This window comes from Ciconia boyciana, chromosome 1 (genome assembly GCF_034638445.1).
Source record: "Ciconia boyciana chromosome 1, ASM3463844v1, whole genome shotgun sequence".
NCBI classification, from domain to species: domain Eukaryota; kingdom Metazoa; phylum Chordata; class Aves; order Ciconiiformes; family Ciconiidae; genus Ciconia; species Ciconia boyciana.
Genome location: NC_132934.1, coordinates 88,214,368 through 88,239,274, shown reverse-complemented (window position 1 = coordinate 88,239,274; position 24,907 = coordinate 88,214,368). Strand labels below are relative to the sequence as shown.

General features: G+C 39.7%; 1 protein-coding gene across 5 annotated transcripts in view; it reads right to left on the bottom strand.

Annotated features, from left to right (window-relative positions):
* WARS2 (tryptophanyl tRNA synthetase 2, mitochondrial) overlaps window positions 1-20,395 on the bottom strand; it is a 51,748-nt gene extending 31,353 nt beyond the window's left edge. For all 5 annotated transcript variants that reach the window (XR_012045359.1, XM_072880814.1, XM_072880824.1 and 2 more), the window contains exon 1: window positions 20,262-20,395. Coding sequence is in view for 4 of the 5 variants with exons in the window: in XM_072880814.1 (XP_072736915.1) it covers window positions 20,262-20,315 (54 nt within the window). In the remaining variant the exon portion in view is untranslated. The remainder of the gene's footprint in view (window positions 1-20,261) is intronic.
* Window positions 20,396-24,907: the final 4,512 nt, after the last annotated feature.

The window sequence follows — 24,907 nt, the reverse complement described above, 5'->3', positions numbered from 1 at the left end:
ATACACTCAAATAGAGGGCACAAATACAATAGAGACATTCAAGTAGGTAGTTTGAGAACATTCTTCACCAGGAAAATACAAGATATCAGTGTTTCAACATACACTATACATTCAAATTCTGTACTAACTCCAAATATTTGAAGGGTAACAATGAGCTAATTAAAGATAGGTTTATTGTAACACTACATAAGTTAGCATCTGGTGACACACTACATATTGGAAAGAAAACACCCAAGCACAATGTAAAAGGGACACAGTTTCATATGAACAGGTAACAAAGTTCTCTGTCTATCCAGTAAAGAGTATACCTGTTAGAGCAAGCATGGCATCTTTAACGGTGCTCGTACATTCAAATGGTAAACAACTACTTATAAAAGGTTTGTTCAGTATATGGGCAATAAATATCAACCTAAACATGAGAAACAAACAGTAGCAGTATTATACTGAGTCTAAGCTCAGCAATTACTTAACCTAAGTATGGAATTTGCAGAAACAAGTAAATCCAATAATGAAAACTGAGCTAGGCTAGACTTGGGTAAAGCACTAGCAAATACATAACAAAGAAAAAACCCACACAGGCTTCCAGCTGAGGGACCAGTTGACTAGGATTCTTTCATCTTTAACTCCTTTGATTCCATTTAACAACATAAAGCATGAGATGTTACAGCAAATAGGGTGGTATGAAATATTCCACTGTGTTAGCAGAAGTCTATATTTAAAAAAGCCCCCAGAAAACACCCTTAAATGAATCCTGGATTTCTAGCACTAAAAATATACAGAGAACATTGCTCCTTTGGAGAGAGTTTATGTTCCCTGTTTGTTCACTCCGTGAGAAGCAGCGGGCAGCATAGCAGCATGGCAGGGGAGTTCTGCCTGGTACCATGAAATCATGGGGCTGGAATGCACTTCAATGGAGCTGTTAGGTCAGGGGATGGGAGCTGTGTGCTTGAAAGTACTAGAGTTGGAAAAGGATAAAAACAAAAGGAGTGAAGACTTCCCAATGGAGCAGAGTGAAAGCCACAAGACATGCAGCTCTAACCCACAGGCACTCACTCATTCAGACATCTGTAGTAAGCACAGTGTGAGCCTGCTGTTCATATGTTTAACTCTGTGTGGTGTGTGCACCTACACCAATAGTGCTGTATGTTAATCTTCACTCCTGTGAAGAGTGTGGTATCTGACAGATGTTTTAACATCTATTATTTGTTTTCTCTCAATAAGACTTCTGCATAGCAATTCCAAACACTACAGTGCATTTCTCAGCAGCTTTTCTAAATGAAGCTTGGCCCAAAACCCATTAAGATTCAGGTGTTCTCCTACCTAGCTTCCTTTTTCATGACAAGATGAACAACTGCTGCTCCTTATACTGAAAAACTGTCAACATCCAAATGCTCTCAAATAATCAGGAATAAGTGTTATATTCTTGTCCCAGAACAGGATGGCTCAAGTCTGGCCCCGTCACCCTGCAGTACAGCCACATCCATTTTCAATGCAAAAGAGTATACCGGAAAAGATGATAGCTTCGAAAATCCAATGCTGCTCTCTTGGACCCAAGCAGAGCTTTTCTCATATGCCACACCTGTAGTAAGGGGAGCTACAATTGTCAAGGCCTCAATTCAGCAGTCAAAACCACACTCATTCCCTGCTCATGCAACAAATGTGCCAGAACTGGAGAACATACCAAAGTTGCTAGAGTTAAGGAAATCCTGTCTGCATGTCTCCTAAAGACCATCACAAGCAGCTTTATTTCTAAAGGAAAGAAGGTGTTAACAGCATGCTTGTCTAATTGAAATAATTTTATGAAAGAATATTAATAAAGTCAACTTGATGGTGTTCGGTTATACAGGGAAATGTATGTATAATAACATGAGAAAGTTGTGTATTAATGACATGGGCAGACTGAGTTGAAGACCACTGAATCTTACATCTTTGAAGATCACCAAATCTTCAAAAGAAACATGCAAACTGCCTAAAACTTATATTCACAACAATCTACCAAAATAAAAATTCTTCAAATAAGGGGGGACTAAAAAAATACAGCTACCTTAGACTGAGTTTCAGTTCGTTTTTTGCCCTTGGTGGGCCAAACTATTTTCACAGACTACACATAGTCAGCCATTCTGTATCAGAAAACAACACCTTTCACTATTTATAGGAAACCTGGAGAAGGAGGACAATCAATTTCGGGGTTAAAATGTTCACCTCAGAAAGCAGATACAGGACTGTCTTGTTTGTTAAAGAGCACACAGAGAAGCTTCCAAGCTCTTCCGCAGCCCAGCAGCACTAAACCCTAAAAGCAGCTACGCAGTTCTTTGGATGCTGGTAGCTGTACATATTGCATTTCCAATTGTGTTTAAAAGCTTTTTGCAACCTCCAGAGCAGGATGCCATATGCTCCTTAAACCATCTGCAGCTGTAGAAAAAGTTTCACAATAAAGTTTCTCTATTTCATTCCATGACTTTCAGCTGACTCAAATTTACTTTGTTAATACCCTCTAATTTAGACATCTGTACAATTTGAGAACATATTACTCTGATGCATATATATAATTGATATTTAAACAACACAAGAGCTACAAGACCTCTTTAAAAAAGCTAAGGATCTACCCAGACAAAACATTTACAAGCTTAAAAACTGAAATTAAAATATTAATAGTTACTTTAGAAAAACCTGTGAAAACATGTCTTAAAAATTAAATATTAGAGCATCTGGAAAGTAAGAGTTCAAGATTCCTTTAAAAACAAGCATGGAAGTGTACAGCTAACCATAACCTAGAATTGTTTTTCTGAACTAAAAGTCAAGTGGAAAGCAAAAGACAATCCCATTGCTGAAAGCATTTCATTGTATCACTGACCATAAAGTTACAGGGCTCCTTCCATGAGCTCAGCATCACACCTGCAACGTTTAAAATGGTAAGTCTCCCTTTGTTTATTAGTATAAGAAGCTACCTCTGCCTTCTTTAAAATTATATGAAGTTACCCTTTTTCATTTTATTTTTTGAAAGATTTTTAAGACTTCACCAGGAAGATTTTTTCTTGTTGTTGTTTTTAAATTGATCAGGATAAGCGCCAGGCAAACTAGAGCATGATACTCTCATCATACTGAAACACAAACCATGGATACAAAATACAGCTATTTGGAGAGGTAACTAGTGATCTGGGGAGCCTCAAATTGCGTTCATTCAAAAGAAGAAACCAATTCAAGTCTCTGAAAGTGCTGAGAATCCACACTGAAAAGATCCATGCAGATCAAAACAGCCCATATCACTAGCCAATTCTTAGTATCCTGACTATACCTTTCATGTTTAGCTTTATGAATTCTGTGAGGGTTGAATACAAGTATTTACCTGTTGAATACATGTATTTGCCTGGCACAGTGAATAGAAAACTGCTTCTCAAATATGTAGTAAAATCAGTCATAATACAGTTGCTCCACTTCACAAAGTTACACAAATAAAAACAAGTGAAAGCATTCACAGGACTTAAGTTTTCAGAGCCTCTCTTCTTTATAACTCCACATAAATATTGCCATCATACACTTGAGATGACAACAGACAAGCTACAGTTATAAGGAAACCTTATCTCTTATAAACACTTTCATAACTTTGTGGGTTTTAAAAACAGAAAAAGCTAGCGTCCAGTCAAGGAGGTAGGAAAAAGCTGCCAATAGACAGACAGTTCTCAGGATTGCATAGGAAAACATTTATACAATTACATAAAAGTATACATAAAAGTTGGGCTGGTTAGAGTCTGTTTTAGACCTATTATTTAACACAACAGACCACAAGATTATATTAATCCTGCCCTAGAAGTACAGACGCAGTACATCTCAGCTTCTCAATCTACCCAGTGATGGGGGAGATAGACACTTATATTTTCAAGACTCCTACTAGCCAGATATAGAGGTATAAAAATCAACTCCCAAAGAGTATTTTGCTAATTGTATTCTTTGAGTAACTGAAGGCAAGGAGAAGGCTTCAGACTAACTAATTTATTTAGACTTTGATCATAAAGCTATGCAAGAAAGCTAACTGATGGGAGACAGGCTTATACCTCTCTCTATAATGTATCTAATAAATATTTTCATCTTTACATTAAACAAAGACTTGCTCACAAGCTCACCTTTGGGCTGAAACACAAGCAAGAGATTTCAGACCTAAAAAAAATACCGTTACAGAAAATTATGACAGTATTACAATAGCAGCAGTACAATAGCAGCTGCAACAGAAATCACCCCGCAACCCACAGTGGTGGTTACTATTCACATGCTATAGCATTTAGCCGGTCTGCTTTATTTTAACAGCTATTTAGTCAGGGTAGAACAGGTGAAGAGCCGAGTGACATCTGCAGCATCAGAGCTAATTCTAAACACAGGTGGTGGGCCCAACAGAGAGAGCAGGAAGCCGACAGGAGAATCACTGCTGACATCTACGACAGGAAAGATTGATGGCTTCCCTCTCTAGTTTTCCCCACTGTGCAGGCACGCAGGGGGTGGGGGAAAGGGACGGAGAAGCTGCTGTGCTGGCGACATAACACTCCACACAGCCTCCACAGCACCAGCGCTGATTAATGAGACTGGAACGACTCAGGAAACGGCAAAGGATCATTCACAGACTTTGCTCTTCTTGTCATAATTTTATCTGTGGCGGTTCATTTAGCCCTAGTCATCCCAAACTGAAGCAAGTTCAAATTTGCAAGAGGAAAAGAAAATGTGAAAGTCAAAGGAAAGAAAGAGCAGCATTAAGCAAACACAGACATGAGTAAAACACACAAATTGGAAAACTTTACATTTCAAACATGAGGATCCTCCCAACAGGGATGAAAAAGAGGGAAAAAAACCCAACCCAAACCCAAAAACTTGTTTCAACCTCAGAGACAAAAGAAATTCTTTGGCTGACAAAAGTCCCCAACCACTGTGTCTTTTGCATCTGTCTATGATTTTTTTATGTCCCTCATTAATACTTTGCAACTTCAAAGCTCTCGTTGCTAAAATGGTATGTTCGTCTGTTAATCTTGGCTTAGCAAAACCTGTCTTCAGACAGCTATTAGCAGCAAAATGAAGGGAAACCAGACAAGTCAGATTTTACTAGCTAAAGCATAAATTTTAAAGCCTAATTGGGACAATTTAAGTGTTAATGTTATTAGAGATAGAAAAAAAAATTGAAGGAAAAGGGAAACTTAGAAGCAGTCTAGGTACTACAGACTTTGCTTAATTTACTGATTTTAAGCAATTACTTCTCCACAAACTTGCTGTAGAAACCTTTGAAACATGTTTATCTTGATCTGGTAATTCAATACATCAAATTAATCTGGTACAAATGATATTTTATCATGCTTAATTCTTAAAATTAGGGATTAAAGAGCTACCATTAAATTAGAAAGAAACATATTTAGACCAGAGCAAGTTTTCAGATAAATAGCTTCTGAGCTTCTGAGAAAGGACTAACTCATTGCTCAGAAATGGAACTAAGTTAAGATTTAAACAGCATTGCTTGGTACCCCTTTCTTGAATGTCAAATGCATTTATATTTAAACTTAAGTAAGATTTTAATATTTATATTTAAAATGAGAAACACATTTAAAGGAGGAACATTTACAGCACATACTAACCCCACCCTATAAATTTAACTCCGCCCTCTAGGGCTAGCAAAAGAATACAGTATAACTGCGTTTGGGTTAGGCTGCCCTCTCATGCTGCCTTGTTAAAGATGACTAAGCAAATGGATCTTTTAATGTTATACGCTGCGTTCTGCAAATCTATTCTCTCATTTGCCTTTATGAGTTCCATGTGCCACTCAATGTGCTAGTGACAGCTGTAGTGACAGACACAAGGATTATCTACAGCAGGTTGCTGCAGTTCATACCACCACGCAACACAAGGTACCTCTGGACCCGAGGCAGCCACGGACCCTTCCCTCCCGTGCCCAGTGAAACAGGTTATACAAACTCTGACTAGGGGACTTTTAAGCAGCCAGCAGTCTACAAAACAGAAGAGCTGACTCAAGTACTCTGCAGAGGTACTAGGACAAGAAGTGCTGATAACATTTGACAGAGCAGGAAGGGTCTGTGCATAGTCGGTGAAGGAACCAAGCACTGGGTCACCATGCAACCAACAGTGGTCACCAATCTTATTCTAAACCATGATATCTTCTTTAGCAAGGACACAGCCTGATAGTCTTTTTTTTTTTCTTCTTTTTTTTTTTTTCTGTGGTCCCTACAATTTTCTGCATCAACTGGAAGGACAGCATGCTATGGCATCTGTTCAAAGGTGAGACATGCTCCAAGGAGGCGCAGTTACAGAGCAAGTCCAATGCATGCTGACACATGCACTACTTCTGCATCTCCTGGTTTTCAAAGACATATACAGAACTGCAGTTAATAGTTTCAAATGGTCCAAGATAGGCAGCAGGCTATCAGCCTTAACTCTGCATTAACTATTCTCAAACCATTTACTTCCCTGTTTTTAAGCTAAGGCATAAAGCTTCTTCAATCAAACTACCTAACCACAGACATTAACTGCAGGCCTTAACAGTCCATTTCACCCAGATTCAGTGAAAGGCTAAAGGACTTAATTACACTATGTTCCTACAACTACCTCACAAGTAAGGTGCTAAGAGATAAACCAAATTAATGACTCAGTGACAGGAAGCTGCAGTGGGAGCTAAGCATGCTGAACCATCAGCAGGAACATTCTGGCCAGCCGGGCAAGGCATGAAGGTCAGGCCAGTTCAGTACGTGCTGCTTCCAAATCCATTAGATGATGCACAGAATGCTCGAAGCTGAAAATTTGACAGTTACAGTACTGTAGGCATTGCTTGGAGAAAGTGGCACAAGGGAAAAGGAGAAGGAGCAGAGACACAGGCTTATTACACTGTGGAGAACACCCCTAAGACACAAATCCACAGAAAAACTACTTTACTGTTCATTGAACAATGTGGCTGAACCAGCAGCAACCAAACAATTAAAATTTGAGGGCACAGATGCCTTCTGGAAACAGTTCTTCGAAGCACCCACCAGGTCTGCCTTCCTCCTGATCCAGCTGCAGCCCTGTGGGCTGGCAGAAAGCACACGGGCACAGCAGCAATGGGCCAGGGAGCAAGCAGAGAACCCAATGCTCCACTCCAGGACCTCACCTAAGTGGAGTTACTCTGTATCAGCCAGCTTAACTTCAGTTCTTGGAAAAATATGGGAACAAATAAAGAACTTAGAAAAGATTACAGCTATAAACAGCAGACAGCAGTATTTCTCAAGAACTAGTGATGTCAGATCACTCTGATAACCTTCTATAGCACAAGAGATGCTAGAATGGAGTAGTACTAAAGGTTATATGCTGATTTTCATTAAGTTCCAGTATCATCTCAGTTTCCCACAAGCTAGAGAAATAGCACCTAGAACATAATATATGCTGTGGGTGGAACTGGACAGAAAAAAAACAAAACAGCACTTAGTGATGGCTTACAATGGTTGTGGAAAGATATACCAAATACAGTTTTACAGGGTTTTCTCTTGGGTCGGGTATTATTTAATATTTTAATATCTTCATTAATAATCTGGATGATGAAATAAAGAGTATTCATTAAACCTGCAGATGACGCAAAGGTGGAAGGATGATAAGGGCTCAAAATGATATTGACAAAGCGAAGAAACGGTCTGAAAAAACAGGATGCTATTTACCAGGCAAAAGTACATGGATCTATACAGAAAGGACTACTCAACTGCACAAACACAGGAAGGAAAATAGCTGTCCAGGCAACTACTACTGAACAGGATCTGGGGTTTGTAACATTCTAGAAGGGGAGTATGAATCACTATCATGCTGCTGCAAAACCACCACTTTCATAAAATACAGCAAAAGTTGCACAGGAATATATGAATAGGATTAAAATCCAGAAAAGACAAAACAATTTACTCATCCTACTGAGGATGAGGGTGGCCTCAAGCTGGAGCACTGGGACATGTTTTAGGTCCTGTGTTTCAAAGGAATGGTAGAAAGAGGCCATAGAAATACAATCAAGTACAATGAGAGACCTCAGAAATGAGACTATGGAGGAAATCCTGAAAGAACTGAGGTTTAGTCCTGTGGAAGGAAGACTGTGGAGGGACAAGGTCTTAAACATGCCTTAAATATGTTGTCTTCTACATATGACTTTTGGGACCATGGTTAATAGGGTAAGAAACAATGAACTTAAGTTGCAGTAAGAAAGATTCAGACCAGATGTAAAGAAAACCTTCCAACAGTAAGAAAAAGAAAACATTTCAGAAGAGTGGTTAGAGAGGTTCTTTATTAAAAAAAAAAACAAACCAAAACACCGAGATGTGTTGATAAAGATGTAGGGGCAGATAATTTTTATTTTGGGCTGGGGAAGCACCAGATCACCTCTAGTTGAGTCTCTTCTGGTCCTCTGAGCCTATGACCTTATATAAGCATGATTAAGGTCAAAGTGCGATGACCAAAGAGGATGGAAGAGAACTTAGAGTTCTATTTAGATAGGCTAAATCTCATGGCATTTCAAGATTCAAGTCTTCCTACCTGCATTTAACAAAATTTAAGAATTGAGGCCTTTACACAGGTAGCAGCTGAATACTGACATGCTTTGAAAAACCATTCCATGTTGTCAAGAGGTGTAAAACACAGGTTAACATTTAATACTTGTAAACTGGTATATATCTAGATTCAGAAGTGTACACTGCTTCAAGAGTTTTACTAAACTGATAGCAACAAGTGAAGAATTAGCACTCATTTTGCTACATGATACAGGCATTAGTGTCAAAATGTAAAGAAAAGTTTATTGTATTTCTAAATTATAAATATAGGTTATTTGATATATGAAATGTTGATCTGCTTTAACGTTAATAGATGAAACCATTTTAAGTACTGAAAACATCACAATGCTTAAAGCAAAACAAAACAAAAAGCTAAAGAACGCCCCCATAACTAAATACTTCCCTCCCAGAGAAATTAAAGAAGTTTTATGTTTTTGATCACAGTAGTATCCAAATCTTTTAAAAACATCTGATCACTCTTGCTCCTTTCTCTGACCTCTAGCTGAGAGGTTATTATATTTTTTTATATATTTTGTTCAAGTGAGGAGTCTGCTTGCTACCAAGATTGCCCTATGGGATATAAACAAAGACTATCAACTTACATCTAGAGGGATGTTTTTTAAAAAATATTTTTTGTTTGGAATTACTATGTTTCTTCAGAATATTGTCCTAGAAACTCAAAGAGTAGTTCATTTCCTCTTCATTATTTTATTTGGCAATTTCCTGTAGCAAGGAAAAGTTGGCTTCATTTCACATGGAGCCAAAATTAACACAGCTGTTCAAAAACTTTCACCTTGTGGCCACTGCCTGAAATTCATCTCAGGTGAAAAGGAAAGTTTTAAAACCACCTGATGGCTGTTGAGAGGCCTTAAGAGGTGGAAGTCTCAGTAAATTCCCTAACGGTGCACACATGCACAAAGAAAATGCTACAGCTGGTCCTCCTTGTCTATCTGACAGCTGAAGAGAATTCTATCAATTTAAATATTTTAGACATAATAATCATACTTGTATCAGGGACTTCTACAGAATTTTAAAAACTTTTTCTGAAGACAGACAATACTCATAGACTACCATTAAACTGTTTTTATCTGTGCAGGTTGGTCCTGAAATCACCAGGCCAGGCTGTTTCCACAGAAAGGACAAACAATGGATGAGGAATGGATGAGGGGGACAGAGAGGTTCATTTGTGCTCAGGTCTTGCCCTCCAAGAGGATGTAGCCAAGGCATGTTCCTGTGTCCAGGAGCACAGAAGCTCATCTGGATGCCCTAGTTTAGATACAAGCACTAACCCCCAAAAGTAAATGGTCAATAAAAGCTATATTCTCTTCCTAAGGAATTTAATCCGAGGTTGAAGATAGGATGAGTGTAGTGTCTGTATTTCCATTGAACAAGCAGAGTGAATTTACAACTGAAGTTTTCTGTATACAGAGCAAATTCTTTGCTTACATGAGAGGAAGTTCTTCTAGGATTGATCTCTAACGTGCATCTTCAGTCACTAGTACAATTAAAAAGCTGCTCAAAAAAGTCTGCCCCTTGGTCACTAACATCTAAGGAATGTAAAAACAAAAGCAATACAGGTAAGAATTTGTAGCAGCACAGTTAAGGGTTATCACGTTTGAGACCTAAAGCACATAGAAGTTTATAGAACATTACCTGTGAGACTAGAACAGCCACAGCACATGCCACCCAAGTCACAGCAAACTGTAGCACAGTCCCGCTTATTACACAAATTGAGCCCAGAAATGTCAAATGAAAAGTTCCCTAGTTCGTGTGTGACACTCACTGCTTTGTTTTAAAGATGAGCCCTCCCTTGCTAACTTACCTGTATTATTCAAACTGACCCACAGGAAACCAGGCAAATTACCAACTCTCAATTTGGATGTACCCTTTGGAGTACATCAGTGTAAAAGAAGCTGAGTGTTTGTACTGCAGGTATCCAAGAGATGTGTAATACTCCATTTTTCTTTGAGTACTGGCAAGTATTCTACTAGAGACTTACAATCAATGTTGCATGGCCAACTGTAAAAATGTCCCTCTGAAGGGAGTGACAGCACCTTTGGCTGTTCTGACCTGGCTTAATGCTTGATAAACATGCAAAGTGCTGACATTGCTTTAACTCTGCAAAGATCTCAAACATGGATATCTTCCAGAAAAAAAAAACCAAAACAAAAAAAACCCCCAACAGTGGAAGTGTATGAAGAGCAGAATGTGTACTCATTCTTGGTGGCAGCAATTACATGGGCTAATTTGTTGCCAGCAGTGATGCAAAATGAGATTTAGTCAGGAATTCAAAGGGCTGGACCCCTCATTCCCTTTACGTAAGCAACAAAGAGGCTTTGAAATGTTTGAAACTGTTTTGTTCTTCCATGCAAACGGAAAGCACCCTATGGATGCCTATTAAGTAAAGTCTTTCCACATCTTGGCAAGTATGTGATTTCAAGAAAAATATTTGCAAATTGATAACCCAATTCAAGCAGAAGTCCAAGACCACCTTTGAAAGAAACTTTGATGTGGCTATAAAAAGATTGTATTCAGGAAGGATAGCATAATGTGGTTCTGTCATCAAAAGTTTGTACCTCCCCATATTTCTTTGCTGTTGTTAATGTAAAAATTAATGCTGGTAAGCAGAAAAGTGAATGCCCATGAGACCTAGGATTAAGGCAGAATCCCTGAAAATAACTGATCCTGCTGTTGGATAAGCTCAAAAGAGGCCATTTAGCAATCTCGCTGCCAAAGGACAGGGATATTAGAGTATCTACAAGTGTGAAAGCAAGTGACAAAAATAGTTGCTATGTGAATCTTTGGTGAGATCATCAGGAAGCCTGGAGTCTTTTATTAACATGGAAATGTTCCTATATCTTTTCCAAGGCACAGCTAACATGGGAGATTCCAAAGTCAGAACTATGCACCTGGCAAAAGGAAAAAAGATGATGGTGAGCCTAGGAAGTTGTGAAGATGCTAGCAATTCAATTTTTTTGAATGCTGGCCAACAACCTTCTAAATGAGATTAATAGTTCAGCATCCAGGTTGTGAGGAGGACACCATGAAGACCAAGGTGATATATTTGATTGTCACTGAGTGTAACTAGAAACGACAGTGATGGGATTCAAAACCACATATACTCCATCTGTCAGAGTGGGAGTGTGTATAAAATTTCATCTCACTTTAGCTTCTCAATACTTCTGGGAATTAGAAGAGTTATACAGGAGCTCTGAGTCTCAAAAATGGAAACTTAGCACTATCCAACACTGGGATCTTTCTGCACAGGAACATGAATATTGACACCCACCTAAGTAGGTGAACTAGATGGGCTTACCCCACTTTGAAATATCAACACGAAGCACTTAATTCACCTTCTAATGCATACTGTAAGGCTCCAAACTCCTTATCTATAAACAAGGTAATCTAAACAAAAAAATTTCCTAGTCTGCACAGTTATGAAAGTGCCATCTAAATACAAATGAAGCATAGCAGGGTTTTATCTGCCTGGTTATGAAGATAATATCAGCTTCCTAGTAGTAGTTCATAACATGACCTATGTGCAACACCATGAAAATTGAGGAAATCTCTATTAGTGCTCCCTCCACACAACACTAATTCTTCATTCAGATGTCGTGCAGACATCACCGAGGCAATCAGGTAAACTTCACCTTTCCATTACCTCTGCCAGCTCCAAGAAGCAGAAGCAAGCCCTAGCATAATTCAAAGAACTCAAAGTTAAAAGTAAAAGCAGACATTTCATTTCTGGTAGCAATCAAATTTCAGCACAAGAATGAGGGAAATGAAAAAGTAAGTATACATACTTCATTGTATATTTGCCTGTGTGCGTGTATACATATATACAAATACATAACTATTTCCTTTCCCTTGCAGTGAGAACTTCAGTGCACTCTCGAGGTGGACATCTCTGGGGGAAAAAATGTATTTAATCCTGTCCAGTGGATACATAGATTTGCCTGATACAACAGAAAATTATAAAATCTGCTATGTGATTTATCTGAGTTGGGGACTCCAAGAATGGTATTGTTACAGTCAAGGGCTCAAATAATGAAAAGGAAAACAATTTCAATCCACTACTTACAAACTTGGCAGAGCTCAAAAAATACATGATCTAAGGTGACTTAACTGACTTAATGTTTAGGGGTTTTCTTCACTTCAACTTCTGATCCTACTGTAATTTGATTCAACTCCACAAAATGTTTGTTCATCTAACCCTAGCGTCCCAGCATAAACCACAACTTGTGTCATGGAAAAAGTAATTGTTGAATGTCTAGAATAGCACTTGCTGTATTAGTAAATGGAAATTCTATCTGCCAATGAAACAGCATTAAAACAAAACCCCCAGTCTGAGGTTTAGAGACAGAGGTGATCCACTACAGACTGTACAATTCACAGTATGTTTGTCCAACATATGCACCGGAGAAATTTACACAAAACTTCAATATCCAGGACTGCCAGAGTAGCATCTTTCATTAAACTCACTGTACAAAAACAAGTTAATAAAAACAGAAGTCTCTCAAGAGAAAAAACAGGCTTAGCCAAGAGAGTGAAAGCAAGGGCCAGAGGGGGAAAGAATGGTGGGACTCTACCCAAGCCCTGCCAAGATGCCAGAATAAAGGGCTGTTTCCCGCTAAAACAATCTACATTTGCCAGGCTTTATTGTTAGAACTCCATTATGGAAATGAATAGGACCCGTTCACGCTTCAAAGATCCTTCATTTGTCTACAATGGGGGCTCTCTCCTGTGCAGCTACAACAGTGGCCAAAATCCACTAGAGACAAGGCATTAAGCAAGGCAGATTAGGAGAAGCCTCTCTACGACTGAAAGGTCTAATAAATCTGTGTGGAAATCTGAGTTTTCTCAAACTCAGTGAAGACCCAAGACATGTATATTCTCACTGCATACTAACTTCAGCTCTGAAAATGACACACAAGCTAATGGTTTCATTCTGGCATAGAGAACGCTTCCAATGCTTTATCTGAAAGATAAGCCAGTTTCCCTAGAGGATTAAACATAAGTTATTCAGTGATTAAAATAAAGACAAATGACTGATTAGGAAAGACTTCCATTCCAACCTGGATTGGAGACACTACAGGTTTAATCCAAAGGCTGGAACATGTTGCTAAATCCAGCTGATTTCAGGAAGAGTTGGGTAACTAAACAACTTCTAGCACCTGTGCCCAACAACAACAGTCAAAAAAAGTTAAAAGTCTGGAAAACAGGAAAACGGGAAATTAAGAAAAAAAAAAACGGTACCAATTTCTACACATGAATCCACATAGAGGCTGCTTGTATGTGGAAAGCATTTTTCAAGTCACTTCAATCTTTCCTAAAGGTGCTGTAGATTACAATATACTGAACAACCCCATACTGGACACCAGGAAGCAGCATGGGTCTTTGCTGTCTAACAGGTATTTGCATGTCCAGCTTTTTTTTCCCTCAGTCAAAAGCACTTTGCTACCTCCAACCTTCATGCTCTCTAGAAGAAAGAGATGCTACACTGGGGACTGTCACAATCATAAATCCAAGGCAAGCACTTAAAAATCTATCTGCTCATCCATCAATCTCAGCACATGACTGCCTGGATAGACATTCTGAAGTTGACCTGCTGCAGTAACCTGTGTATGTGTGCAGCTTGTTACATGCACCTGGGGACCTATTTCATTAATGGTTAACAAAGTGACCCCTATGTGACAGCAACAAATTCAAGATGGGAACATGGATGCTTTTAAAGTGTTTGCATTTCATTCATAACACATCTGAATGATACTAAAAATTGAGCTCTCTCTCCCACTATAGTTTTAACTACAATCTTTGAAATCCTTAAGGATTAGGGCCTGGTAATTTCAGTTACTTCCTTTCTCTGGAACCCATATGGTAACTATAGCTAAAAACATTCAAGATTAGATTTGCAATCTGGGAAAAAGCATTTTAATAGTCTCCTCCAAAACAACCTTTCAATTTTTATCTAACTGCCTTTTTCACAGCCATCTTCATTAAAAAATATGAAATATGACTGGTCATTAACATGACTAGCACAGTAACAATGGAGTGATCAGGTGGCCTGAATACAGAAAGAACAATACTTCCTTAAAAAATTAATCAAATTTCATCAGAGCCAACCAGTCTGAAGATCTCTTCTTACAAGTACTGAGAATACTGGCCAGAATCATTGAGGTTCACAGAGGCCTAGCAAAGTATTAGAAGACCAAAAAAGGACAAATGTCATTCCTATCTCCAAAAATACAGGAAAAGAGGAGCAGTCTGGGAGGTAGTCTGCTTAGCATCAATTCTCAGTGAACAGAAAACATCTTTTGCAATTCCCTAGAAGATAACCAGAGGAAAACAACAGCAAACATGGATTTGTTAGGAGCAAAGCATGCCGGATAAGTCTAACTTTGGCCTTGAGACCCATTAGGCTGTCACAGTAGAGGAAGAAGCAGTAAATGTGTCTTGATTTTAGCACCACCTTTGGTCACAAACTGTAAAGCAACCCAGAGAAACTACCTACAGGGATCTATACTGTGGCATTTTTTCAGATACATGAACTCAGGTAAAGACAGAGGAACATTCCTAAGTGAGCTGCTAAGATTACCAACATGTTGGCTAAGATTCCTTGGATGTGAAGGTCTCGTACTTGCAGTGGTCCTGACTAAACATTCACCAGAGATGTCTTCTGTGCAGCACTCAGTGAGAGGTAAAATAATAATCCATGGGACTGCGGGACTCAAACCAATCTTTGTATCTCAAGGCTATTTGAAACCATACAAACTTTGTATGACTCTGTGCTGGTTTTGGCTGGGATAGAGTTAATTTTCTTCATAGTAGCTAGTATGGGGCTATGTTTTGGATTGGTGCTGGAAACAGTGTTGATAATACAGAGATGTTTTTGTTATTGCTGAGCAGTGCTTACACAGAGTGAAGGCCTTTACCACTCCTCACACCAGCCCACCAGCGAGCAGGCTGGGGGTGCACAAGAAGGTGGGAGGGGACACAGCCAGGGACAGCGGACTCCAACTGACCAAAGGGATATCCCATACCATATTATGTCATACTCAGCATATAAAGCTGGGGGAAGAAGGAGGAAGCGGGGGACATGCGGAGTGATGGCGTTTGTCTTCCCAAGTAACGGTTACGCATGATGGAGCCCTGCTTTCCTGGAGATGGCTGAACACCTGCCTGCTGATGGGAAGTAGTGAATGAATTCCTTGTTTTGCTTTGCTTGCACGCATGGCTTTTGCTTTACTTATTAAACTGTCTTTATCTCAACCCATGAGTTTTCTCACTTTTACTCTTCTGATTCTCTCCCCCACCCCACTGGGGGGAGTGAGCGAGCGGCTGTGTGGTGCTTAGTTGCCGGCTGGGGTGAAACCACGACAGACCCAAACAGTGCCTGCTAGAGTCACTGTCCTGAGTTTCATTACAGCAAATCCAACTTTGAGTGCCAGAAAAAAAAATTACCAAATTCCAGCACCAAAGAGGAAAGTATTTTGTGTTAAAAAATACAAACCCTTGTGGTTGGAAGATGCAGTTCTGTATCATATAAAGCTAAAAGAGAATCCACTTCCCAATGCATCACTCCTGTGAAAGTTTACAAGACATGAAGGTTGTAGGACACCAAAATGTACAGCTTAGCAACAACAGTACAGCCATTGTAACAGATCACATGTGAAGGCCAGGGAAGGCTTACCTATCAAAGAGGGAAAACCAGGGTAGGAGAAAAGGCAGCAAAATGAGAGGTTCATGTTTCCTTTAAAAGACACTCTGAGGAAGAAAAGCAGTATAGTTATTAGAGCATTCTTACAATAACTGTAACAGTGGTAACTACTTTGCTACTAGAAAAGAAAAATGTTGCCAAAGACTCCTGACTTCTTCTTGAAGGCAAATAACACCTAAAAGTAGGCCTCCAGCTGGGAGCCTGGAAAGCCATCTAGTGATGCATGAGACTCTGTAATCAAAAGCAAGACCTCGTCATTCTTCTGGGGTAACAGTAGTAAACTACCTTCTGGTATATCTCAAACATACTATGTAACAGGAGCTATGTAGATCAGAGAGTCTGAAGGGGGTATGTGCAATGCTGACTAGACTCCTCTCTGAACAAATTAGAAGTCCATTATGGGATATAGAGGAGAAAAAGAGATACCCTATCCAAGAGCTTGAGTTCACACCAGTACAGAAATGCCCCACAGTTATTCACTGGCATTGGTAGTACTGCTGATAGGTAAGATTTTCTACCCTAATCACTGAAGCACAAACAGTCCCTATCTTTACTTCATTCACTTACTTAGATTTTTTTCATCAGCAGCTGTTACTGTTAGGAATGAAAGTCTGAACTGGAAAAAAGAAAGCCTACACAAGCTAGTATTCGACCACTGGCCTCTCCTGATCTTAAATGATCTGGTTTTGCAACAGTGAGACTACAAAGAGATTACCAGCTGAAGATACTGATGTAACAGCTAACCCGTGAAATTCAGACTGACACAATCTGAGGCCTGATTTAGTAAGATTTAAGATACAACTGAACACTTACACTAATAGCAACAACTTCTAGAGCTTTGCTGACAGGACAAAACCTAATTCATATTTTATCAGGTCATACACCAACAGCCGACTGACTCACCTTAGATTAAATTTTCCTGCTGACAGATTATGCCATAGTTGGATTTTTCAGAATTTTATCAGTAATTCCCTGGAATACCTGTTAGTTGCCATTTTTAAGAGTGTCTTATCAAAGAAACAGACTTGATGAAATGACTTTCTATGACCCTGGTGTAGAGACCACTGAAGAACAGTAAATCAAGGAATTTGAAAATAAGCTTTTAAAAGTCAAGATACCCAAAATATAATTAATCTCTCTCAAAAAATGTTACTTTCTTCTTAACCACATACATTATGTCTACATATTCTGGTTGTGTACTAGAAATACGTACAACAAAAAGTATAGAGGAACTTTTCCACAGCATGATAAATCCAGCATAACGATGAACTGTGTGCTACAGTGAAACAAAGCTGAAACCACAGAAATTACATCTTCTAATACTTATGACTGCATTATCAAATGCTTAAACACCAAAACTATAAGGGTGTCAGTAGATATATACTGCTCGAGCTTGAAGACAAACACATTTCCAGCTTGAAATTTGAATATTCCTCATTAGCACACAGCAAATACATGATCTGTTCCAAGCTCTCTGCCGTAACAGTTGAACTACTCTGAAGTGTCTGGCAACAGGAACAGCATAAATTAGGAAGCCAGGTTTTTTTCTTCAATTCTTTTGAAGAAGCACTGAAGTATCACTTCAATTCCAGTGCAATTCTTTCCAGATAGACATAAGAGGGCACTTAAAGTGAGAGAGGAAAGTGACAAAAGCCCACAGCCTATTGGACTTGCAAACTTAAAATCTTAGAAACAAATTACTACTGTTATTTGGGGGCGGGCGGTATGAAGTTACATAACCAACACTAACTTTGGGCTAACTAACTTGTTTTTTAAATTAAAACATTTAAAGAATAATAGGAAGGAAGTACATTCTCAGACCCATCACATCTAAAGGACATCAGGTAACAGTAACCAGGTGACAAAGCACCTGATGAGTAATCTTGATCTGATGGGCCACTCACAGGTGGCAAAGAAGTTTATGTCAGAGCGAATATTAAGATATAACAGAGCCAAGTTCACTCAGAGCAGATTTCTCTATTACACAAGATAAACCAGAATCCTTTGCTAGAAGAATGAAGGCAGGGGAGGGTACCTGCTAGGATACTGAATGGATCCCAAAGAGCCACCATGAGTAGCTGGAAAGATAAGCATATACAAACCCTTTCAATATTTTTCAAGGAACTTTGCAGTTCTTGTTCTAAAAATAAAGAGTGGTTTGAAGCATCTTTGCAAGATCTGCATGTTGTTTGCTTTGGCAAACATATTACAGGGACAGTGTAACTGTTCAAATTTTAAGTGTTAAAAACCTAGGAAGATTTAGGTACACATAAGTGAAATGAAATCAAAGCACCTAAAGGAATAGAAACACCCAACAAGCTTATTGACTATGCCATGTCAAGACTCTTTAGGTCTTCTGCATGGTTAAAATTCAAAGTAGTCTTATACACAAATGAATGCTGAAACAAAAAATATAAGCGGAAACCTTACCTCTGCCTCATAGTAACACCTAGTAGGAAGCATACAGTTACTAAGTAAAATATCGGTTATGAACGTTTCATATGGGATAACAGCTTCTCCCTCTTTCCCTCTCACTCTACCTCCTCAATAGAAAGGGCAGAATGAAGGTCATTTGCATACTATTAGCTGTCTTGATAAGTAACTAAAATATGCCTTAATTTCTTAAGTTTAACCTTAAAAATCCTAGTTCTGAAATAACTCAAACATTCCTGCAACTTGTAGTTTACCCAGACTCACCACTATATACACTAACTTTTTGTGTATTAGTGTATGTTTTAGACGGAAATTCTCAAAATAACCACTCCATGGTTGATGGTAACAGAATTCAGTTGCTGCAAGGTCACAGATAGCAAGGATAACACCAAGAAACTGAAAGCCGTCTTTGATCTTCTACTTATCCTATTTCTCCTCACAAGAAACATGAGACACATCTACGCTGACACACATTCTGGATAAAGTGTTCCATTATAGAAACATAGCATACCATTCAGGATTTGGATGATACACAAACATAAGCATGATTTTCATGAAAAAGCCAATTGTCCAGCTAAGGGAAACAAACATTCACTAAAATGATGCAACATTAGTATTATTGTCATCAGATTATTTTAATAAATCATTCTTCTACTAATTTTAAAAACAAGACTACAAGCTACATAAAAATTTGGATTGGTAAGGCAAATCATTTATAGACAGAAAACTTTATGAAAGAGGTTGCCTACAATCACATGCTCGTTGAACGTATTCCTAGCTGAGTTGGCTGATTGCTTAGGGTATCTTCCCAAATATGATCAATGCAATCAATCACTCCTTTATTTCAATTTTGTAATGCGGGGGGGGGCGGGGGGGAGGCAAGTTCCTGTTCCTTATGGTTACAATGAAAATCCCAAATGCGTTAAGCAAATTTAACCACTACCCACCACAACTGTCTATGTACCAAGGCAGAGGGTTGACATACATCCTCTAACTAATGTTCAGACACCAAGCGGTTTTTTTTTCTGCTGGAGAAGACAGTTCGTAGCCAGTAGGTACATTTAAAATCGGAAGACAGTGCTCTAGGGAAAAAGTAAAGACCAACGCTGAATAACGTCCAGTGGTACCTCAGCGCTTGAACGATCACCAAGACACCGAACAGGCGCGGCAGGAGCAGACGCTGCGCCCCCACGCCTCACTTGCTGGCTCAGGCCTCCCTCTTTCCCGTGCCCCTAAACCCCGTGTGCCCCGCGGAGTAAAAGCCCCTAAGCCTGAGAGGCGCCACAGACAACCAGCTGGAAAGTGGGAAAGACGGGGCAGACAACAGCGGCGTGAGGGTCGCCAGGAGCTCACAGCACCTGGCCTGGCCTGGCCTGGCCCCTCCCTGAGCCCCCGCCCCCGCGGCCCCCGCCGGCGCGGCGCCCGCCGCCCCGGCCGCCCCATCACGCATGCGCGGAGCCGGCCCGCTGCACGGGGGGCGGGTTGATGGTTGGGCCGGCCCAACCTGCGAGACCGGGGGGGGATCCCGCGCCCCACGGGGGACGGGGGAAGTGTCCCAGGCCCGTTACCTGGCCGAGGGTCCCGCGGTGCAGGGCCCGGATCAATCCACTCGGTGTCGCCATGGCAAAGGCGGGAAGGAGTGGGGGGGAAGGGAAACAGGGCAGAAGGCCGGAAGGATCAGCGCATGCGCTCAGCAGCGCGTTCTCCGCCGTCCGGAATGCGCGTGCGCAGTCCCGGAGTGGCAGGTTGAGGACACGGCCGCCGGGAGGGGAGTGGTCATATGGCAGCCGAGCGCCGCGGAGGAGCGTAGGCTCGTCAGCTCTGCCTTGCTCGTGGTGCAGGCGGCAGCGCTTTGCCTCTTTTTTTCACGGGTCCTGCCTCCTGTGCAGGTTGCCCTTGAAACTTGCCCTTCTCAGCAGTGTGTGTCCCCCCCGCCCCTGTATAACCTCCGAGGTCTCCCCGACCCCTGCTCCCCTTAGGCCACTTGACTCTGCTCCCGGCAGCTTTTCCACCGAGAGATCCGCAGGCGGGCCCCTACTTGAAGATAACCCGCTTCTGCCCGTCTCGCTCCTCTTTACTCGTCAACCTATCTAAAGTCAATCCCCACAGAAAACCCTGAAAAGCGTCACTCTGCCCTGAATCTGCCAAGCTTTGTCCCAAAGCAGCTCTCTTCATCTTTCACCCCTGACACAATGCATCTTCAAATCCGGTCTTTGTGCTCATGTCGCTTCCGATGCACCAGATAACAGAACCAAAGCAAATAAGTAACAATTTATAAATGAGATTTAACGTTCTCCTGAAGACGTTGTACATTGACTTTTCATGCCAGCTCTTTTGGGAAGGGTGCCAGGTTTCTCCCCAGTTAATTTCTACCCAGTTCAGTTCCAAGGCTGGGAAGTCACAAAATGCTACCAATGTTCAGGTGATGTGAACTATGGCTCATCTGCATGGCTGGAAACATCTGGGGCAGTGACTGTGGATTTGGGGAAACAAACCAGCAATCGGAAAAGAAGGTGCACTTGTAGGTCTGTTATCAGTGGCACTACGCATCGTTCGGGTGATTATTTCCCGTGGCCAACTCAGTACTGAGCAAGATTAGTCCAACCTCAGTCACTGAGGATATTACCATAGAATGTTCCTAACTGTAAAATCCTGAAGTAATTTTAATAGCTAAAAATACTGTAAGTTTACATGTTTATTTATTTTCACTTTGATGCATTGGTTAATAACAATTTAGAAATTTTAAAACTCTGTTTAGTACATTGGACCCTAATCTTCATTTAGTTCCCCAGACTCTACTATAATACAAATTGTAAAAAAAATCTACTTTGCACAGTCAATAAGAACTTCAGCTTGAACCCAGAAACTGTACATACAATTTTTTCATCATTTGCCTCATCACTTTAGATATTGTTTGTAATTTGAGCTGAAAACTGCTATATGCAATGTTCATCTTTGTCTGACATTTTTATTCAGTGCTATGTTTCAGCAAAAATGTGTCAGCCATTTTTGAGAACGTAACTAGGCAAAAATCATGTGAAGCTGCTTGAATTGTAGAAAACATGAGGGAAGAAGCTGAAAAATGGAAAAGTCCAGGTGATATTTTTTGAGATTTTCTGGTCCTAATGCCAAAAAATATTAGACAAGAGCCTGTGGCTGCTCCACTAATATGAGACTGAAGATGTGCTTTGTGAGGAGCATCAGGCGACAACCCTGATGGTGGTAGGGATGCACAGATGCCTTAGCCTCTGTCTCACAACTAGAACTGTTCTCTGTTGGAGACTAATTGGAGCAGGCAGAGCTGTCTTTAACGTGGTGAAGAGGGGGATGCTGAAGAGGCAAACGGAATATAAACTTAGCTTCAAAAAGTTGTAAAGAAAATGGAGATAATGTGATAAGGAAATGTTAAGACAATTTCTCAGTTGTAAAGAATTTAAAAACAAATGTTTTCCCAGTATGTAATTACCAAGGAGAAAGCTTTCAGCATCTACTAAGTATGAATATTATAATGTTATTATAAATCAGTAAGTCAGACATTGGTTTGAGGCAAAATGATGAAGAAAAAAGCTATGTGGGATTCAGTGATAAAAGACTATAGCGTGAAGGTATAGTTAATACTAATTTAAAAGTACTAGTGTTAATTTTCAAGGTTATTAGGATTCAAGTTAATAAATGGAACAGTAAAAGGTGATACTTTTTAGACTTTTGTAATACCTTTGACAGTACCACAGAGCATTCTAATTAAACATACCAGAGAAGCATACATTAAATGACTAAGGGCTGATTAGCTGACAGCTCTCCAAAAGTACACGTTAAATTTGAATTGGGAGAATTGTTCTATGGTGACCTGTGCTTTGCCCTACTCAATACTGTTACTGGTAATCTAGAAAGAGATACTGAATAATTTATGTTGAAATGTGCCCTTGACACAAATATTGACAGACTTGTAAATAACACTAAAAACATGGTGATCACTCAGACCATTCTGATAATAGGAGTGTATTAAAACAAAGCATGTTTTAAAATCAAACTGAAACCAAAGTAAAAACTTGAATTAAAGTTGGGTTTTTTTCTTTAACCAGAACTGAGCCTGAGTTATTAATTCAAAGTCTTTGTTGAACCCAAACTCAAGCTGAACAAAAAGAAAAAATTTGATACAATATTTACAATAGCTCTTTAAAACAAGAAGAGCCCACTACTGTGACAGAAATCTTGCAGGGGCAGAAGAATAAGCCTGGGATATTCTTGGTGCAGGCAGAGAGGGAGAGTGGTGTGAATGTGCAAGGCGGGTGAGAAGAGGAGGAGGTTGGCTTGAGAATCCCAGAGAAGATGAGATGGCTTGCATCCTGAGAGATGGGCAAGTTAGGGGAGGAGAAAGATTCGCTGCTCACATTTATTGTCCTCTGAAATCTCCCACTGCTGCCACTGAAATTCTTCTGACCTTTTTCATGTATGATTCCTAGACATTTTCCCCCTACCCGTATTACCCCAATGCACATTGTGAATCCATTCAAGACTGTTTAGATATGTAGAATCTGCTACTGAGCCCAAATTAGGAAAATACCAGTAACAGGTGAGCATGAACCAGAACTCAGTCAAAATATCACCAGTGCAATTCTCTGTTTTTAATACTGCCAAACTGACTGTTGACTTAGAAACAAGAGTTCTAGACCGTATCTTTCAGATGAGTTTGTGTCTCCTGGGACATAGTGATTCTGCAAAAGATCTAGAGTTTGTGTTGGACAAGCAACTCTATTTGCTAGTGCAGTCCTGTTGCTGAAATGGCCAATTAAGTGATTTTTTTAGTACTGGGGTACCAGTCAGTAAATACTAAGTCCACTCTGGGTTTCCATGCTTAAAAAGAGATACTGAAAAATCAAAGAAAAGACTACAGACAATAGGCATAAAATTATTTAAGAGAAGACTTAGGCATATGCTCAAATAAGTGATTAGTGAAAATGCAGGATAGTGCTAGGAGCAGAACAGAAAGTCTGTGATTCTTTTTTCCAGGTAGAAAGACCTCCGAGGCTGGGCTACAGCCCACAAAACTTTTATTTTCATAAAGCCTTGAAGAGGCAGTGCTTTACACAGAACCCAGCCTTGGTTGGTCTACAATGTAAATGGGGTCCTGGGAATTAATTAGGGATGTGTAGAGAGTTTTTATGCACAGCCTCCTCATCTTATTTAATGCAGAAATTAGAAGTTGTGTGGTTGTTGGCAGCAGATTGTAAAAAGGAAGATTGGTTAAAGAAGCTGAATAAATTTTGAAAACCTGGCTTTACTCCGTGCCACTGTCAAAAATAATGTGTACTATATTTTGTGTTCCTCACCTGAAAAATGAGCAGAAATTCTGTGCACTCCTGGCTAAAAGCTAATTTTTTGCTACTGTAGTTCTAATATACCATATGCTAAAACCATGAAGCAGCCTAAAATATTAGAACCTATGTCTATTAATTTAACATGTGAGATATATGTTTTATGCTTTATCTATTTGTGCTTTATCTTCCATCTGTAACTCTTGACTAAGAGTTACAGCTATTCAAGTCAGCATAGTCAAAATAATTTCACTAATAGTCTTGAATAATTCACATTCTCTGATAAAAGTAACAAAGAATAATGTAGAAGGAAATTAGTATTTTTCTACTCAATTGAAGGATTATGACAGAAAATCCTATGGTAAGAAAGTTTTAGGACACCATTTTGAATAAAAAATATTTAAAAAAATGAACAATAATCAATGAAGCAAGACCCTTGCAGAAAAAGTAGTATGCTATCATATAGCTGGAGACACTATCATAATATTTATACAGAAGAAGAGAGGGAAATGAATTAAAATCACATCACAGAGTTGATGCTGTCATTTCTCAGTTTCTGAGTGTTTGATTGTGTTTTTTTAAGGTAGCTTGGGGGAGAGGTAATTATAATTACAGTTGTTTTTATTGTTTGCTACAGTATTGCTCAGGCACTGTCTAAAATAGGATCCCTTTGTGCTATGCATTGCTCAAGCATGCGCCAGGTGACAGCCCCTGCTCCAAATAGCTCATAGTCTAAACAGACAAAATGGACACAGATCAGAGTGTATGACACACAGTGTGATAAATGAATTTGCAGAAATCGCCATGTAAATCTTGTGACTCCCATTGTTTTTTAAGTGAAGGATATAATCAGCAAGGTACTACCTGAATGAAAGAGCAAGGAAAAGGGCTTTAGGCAA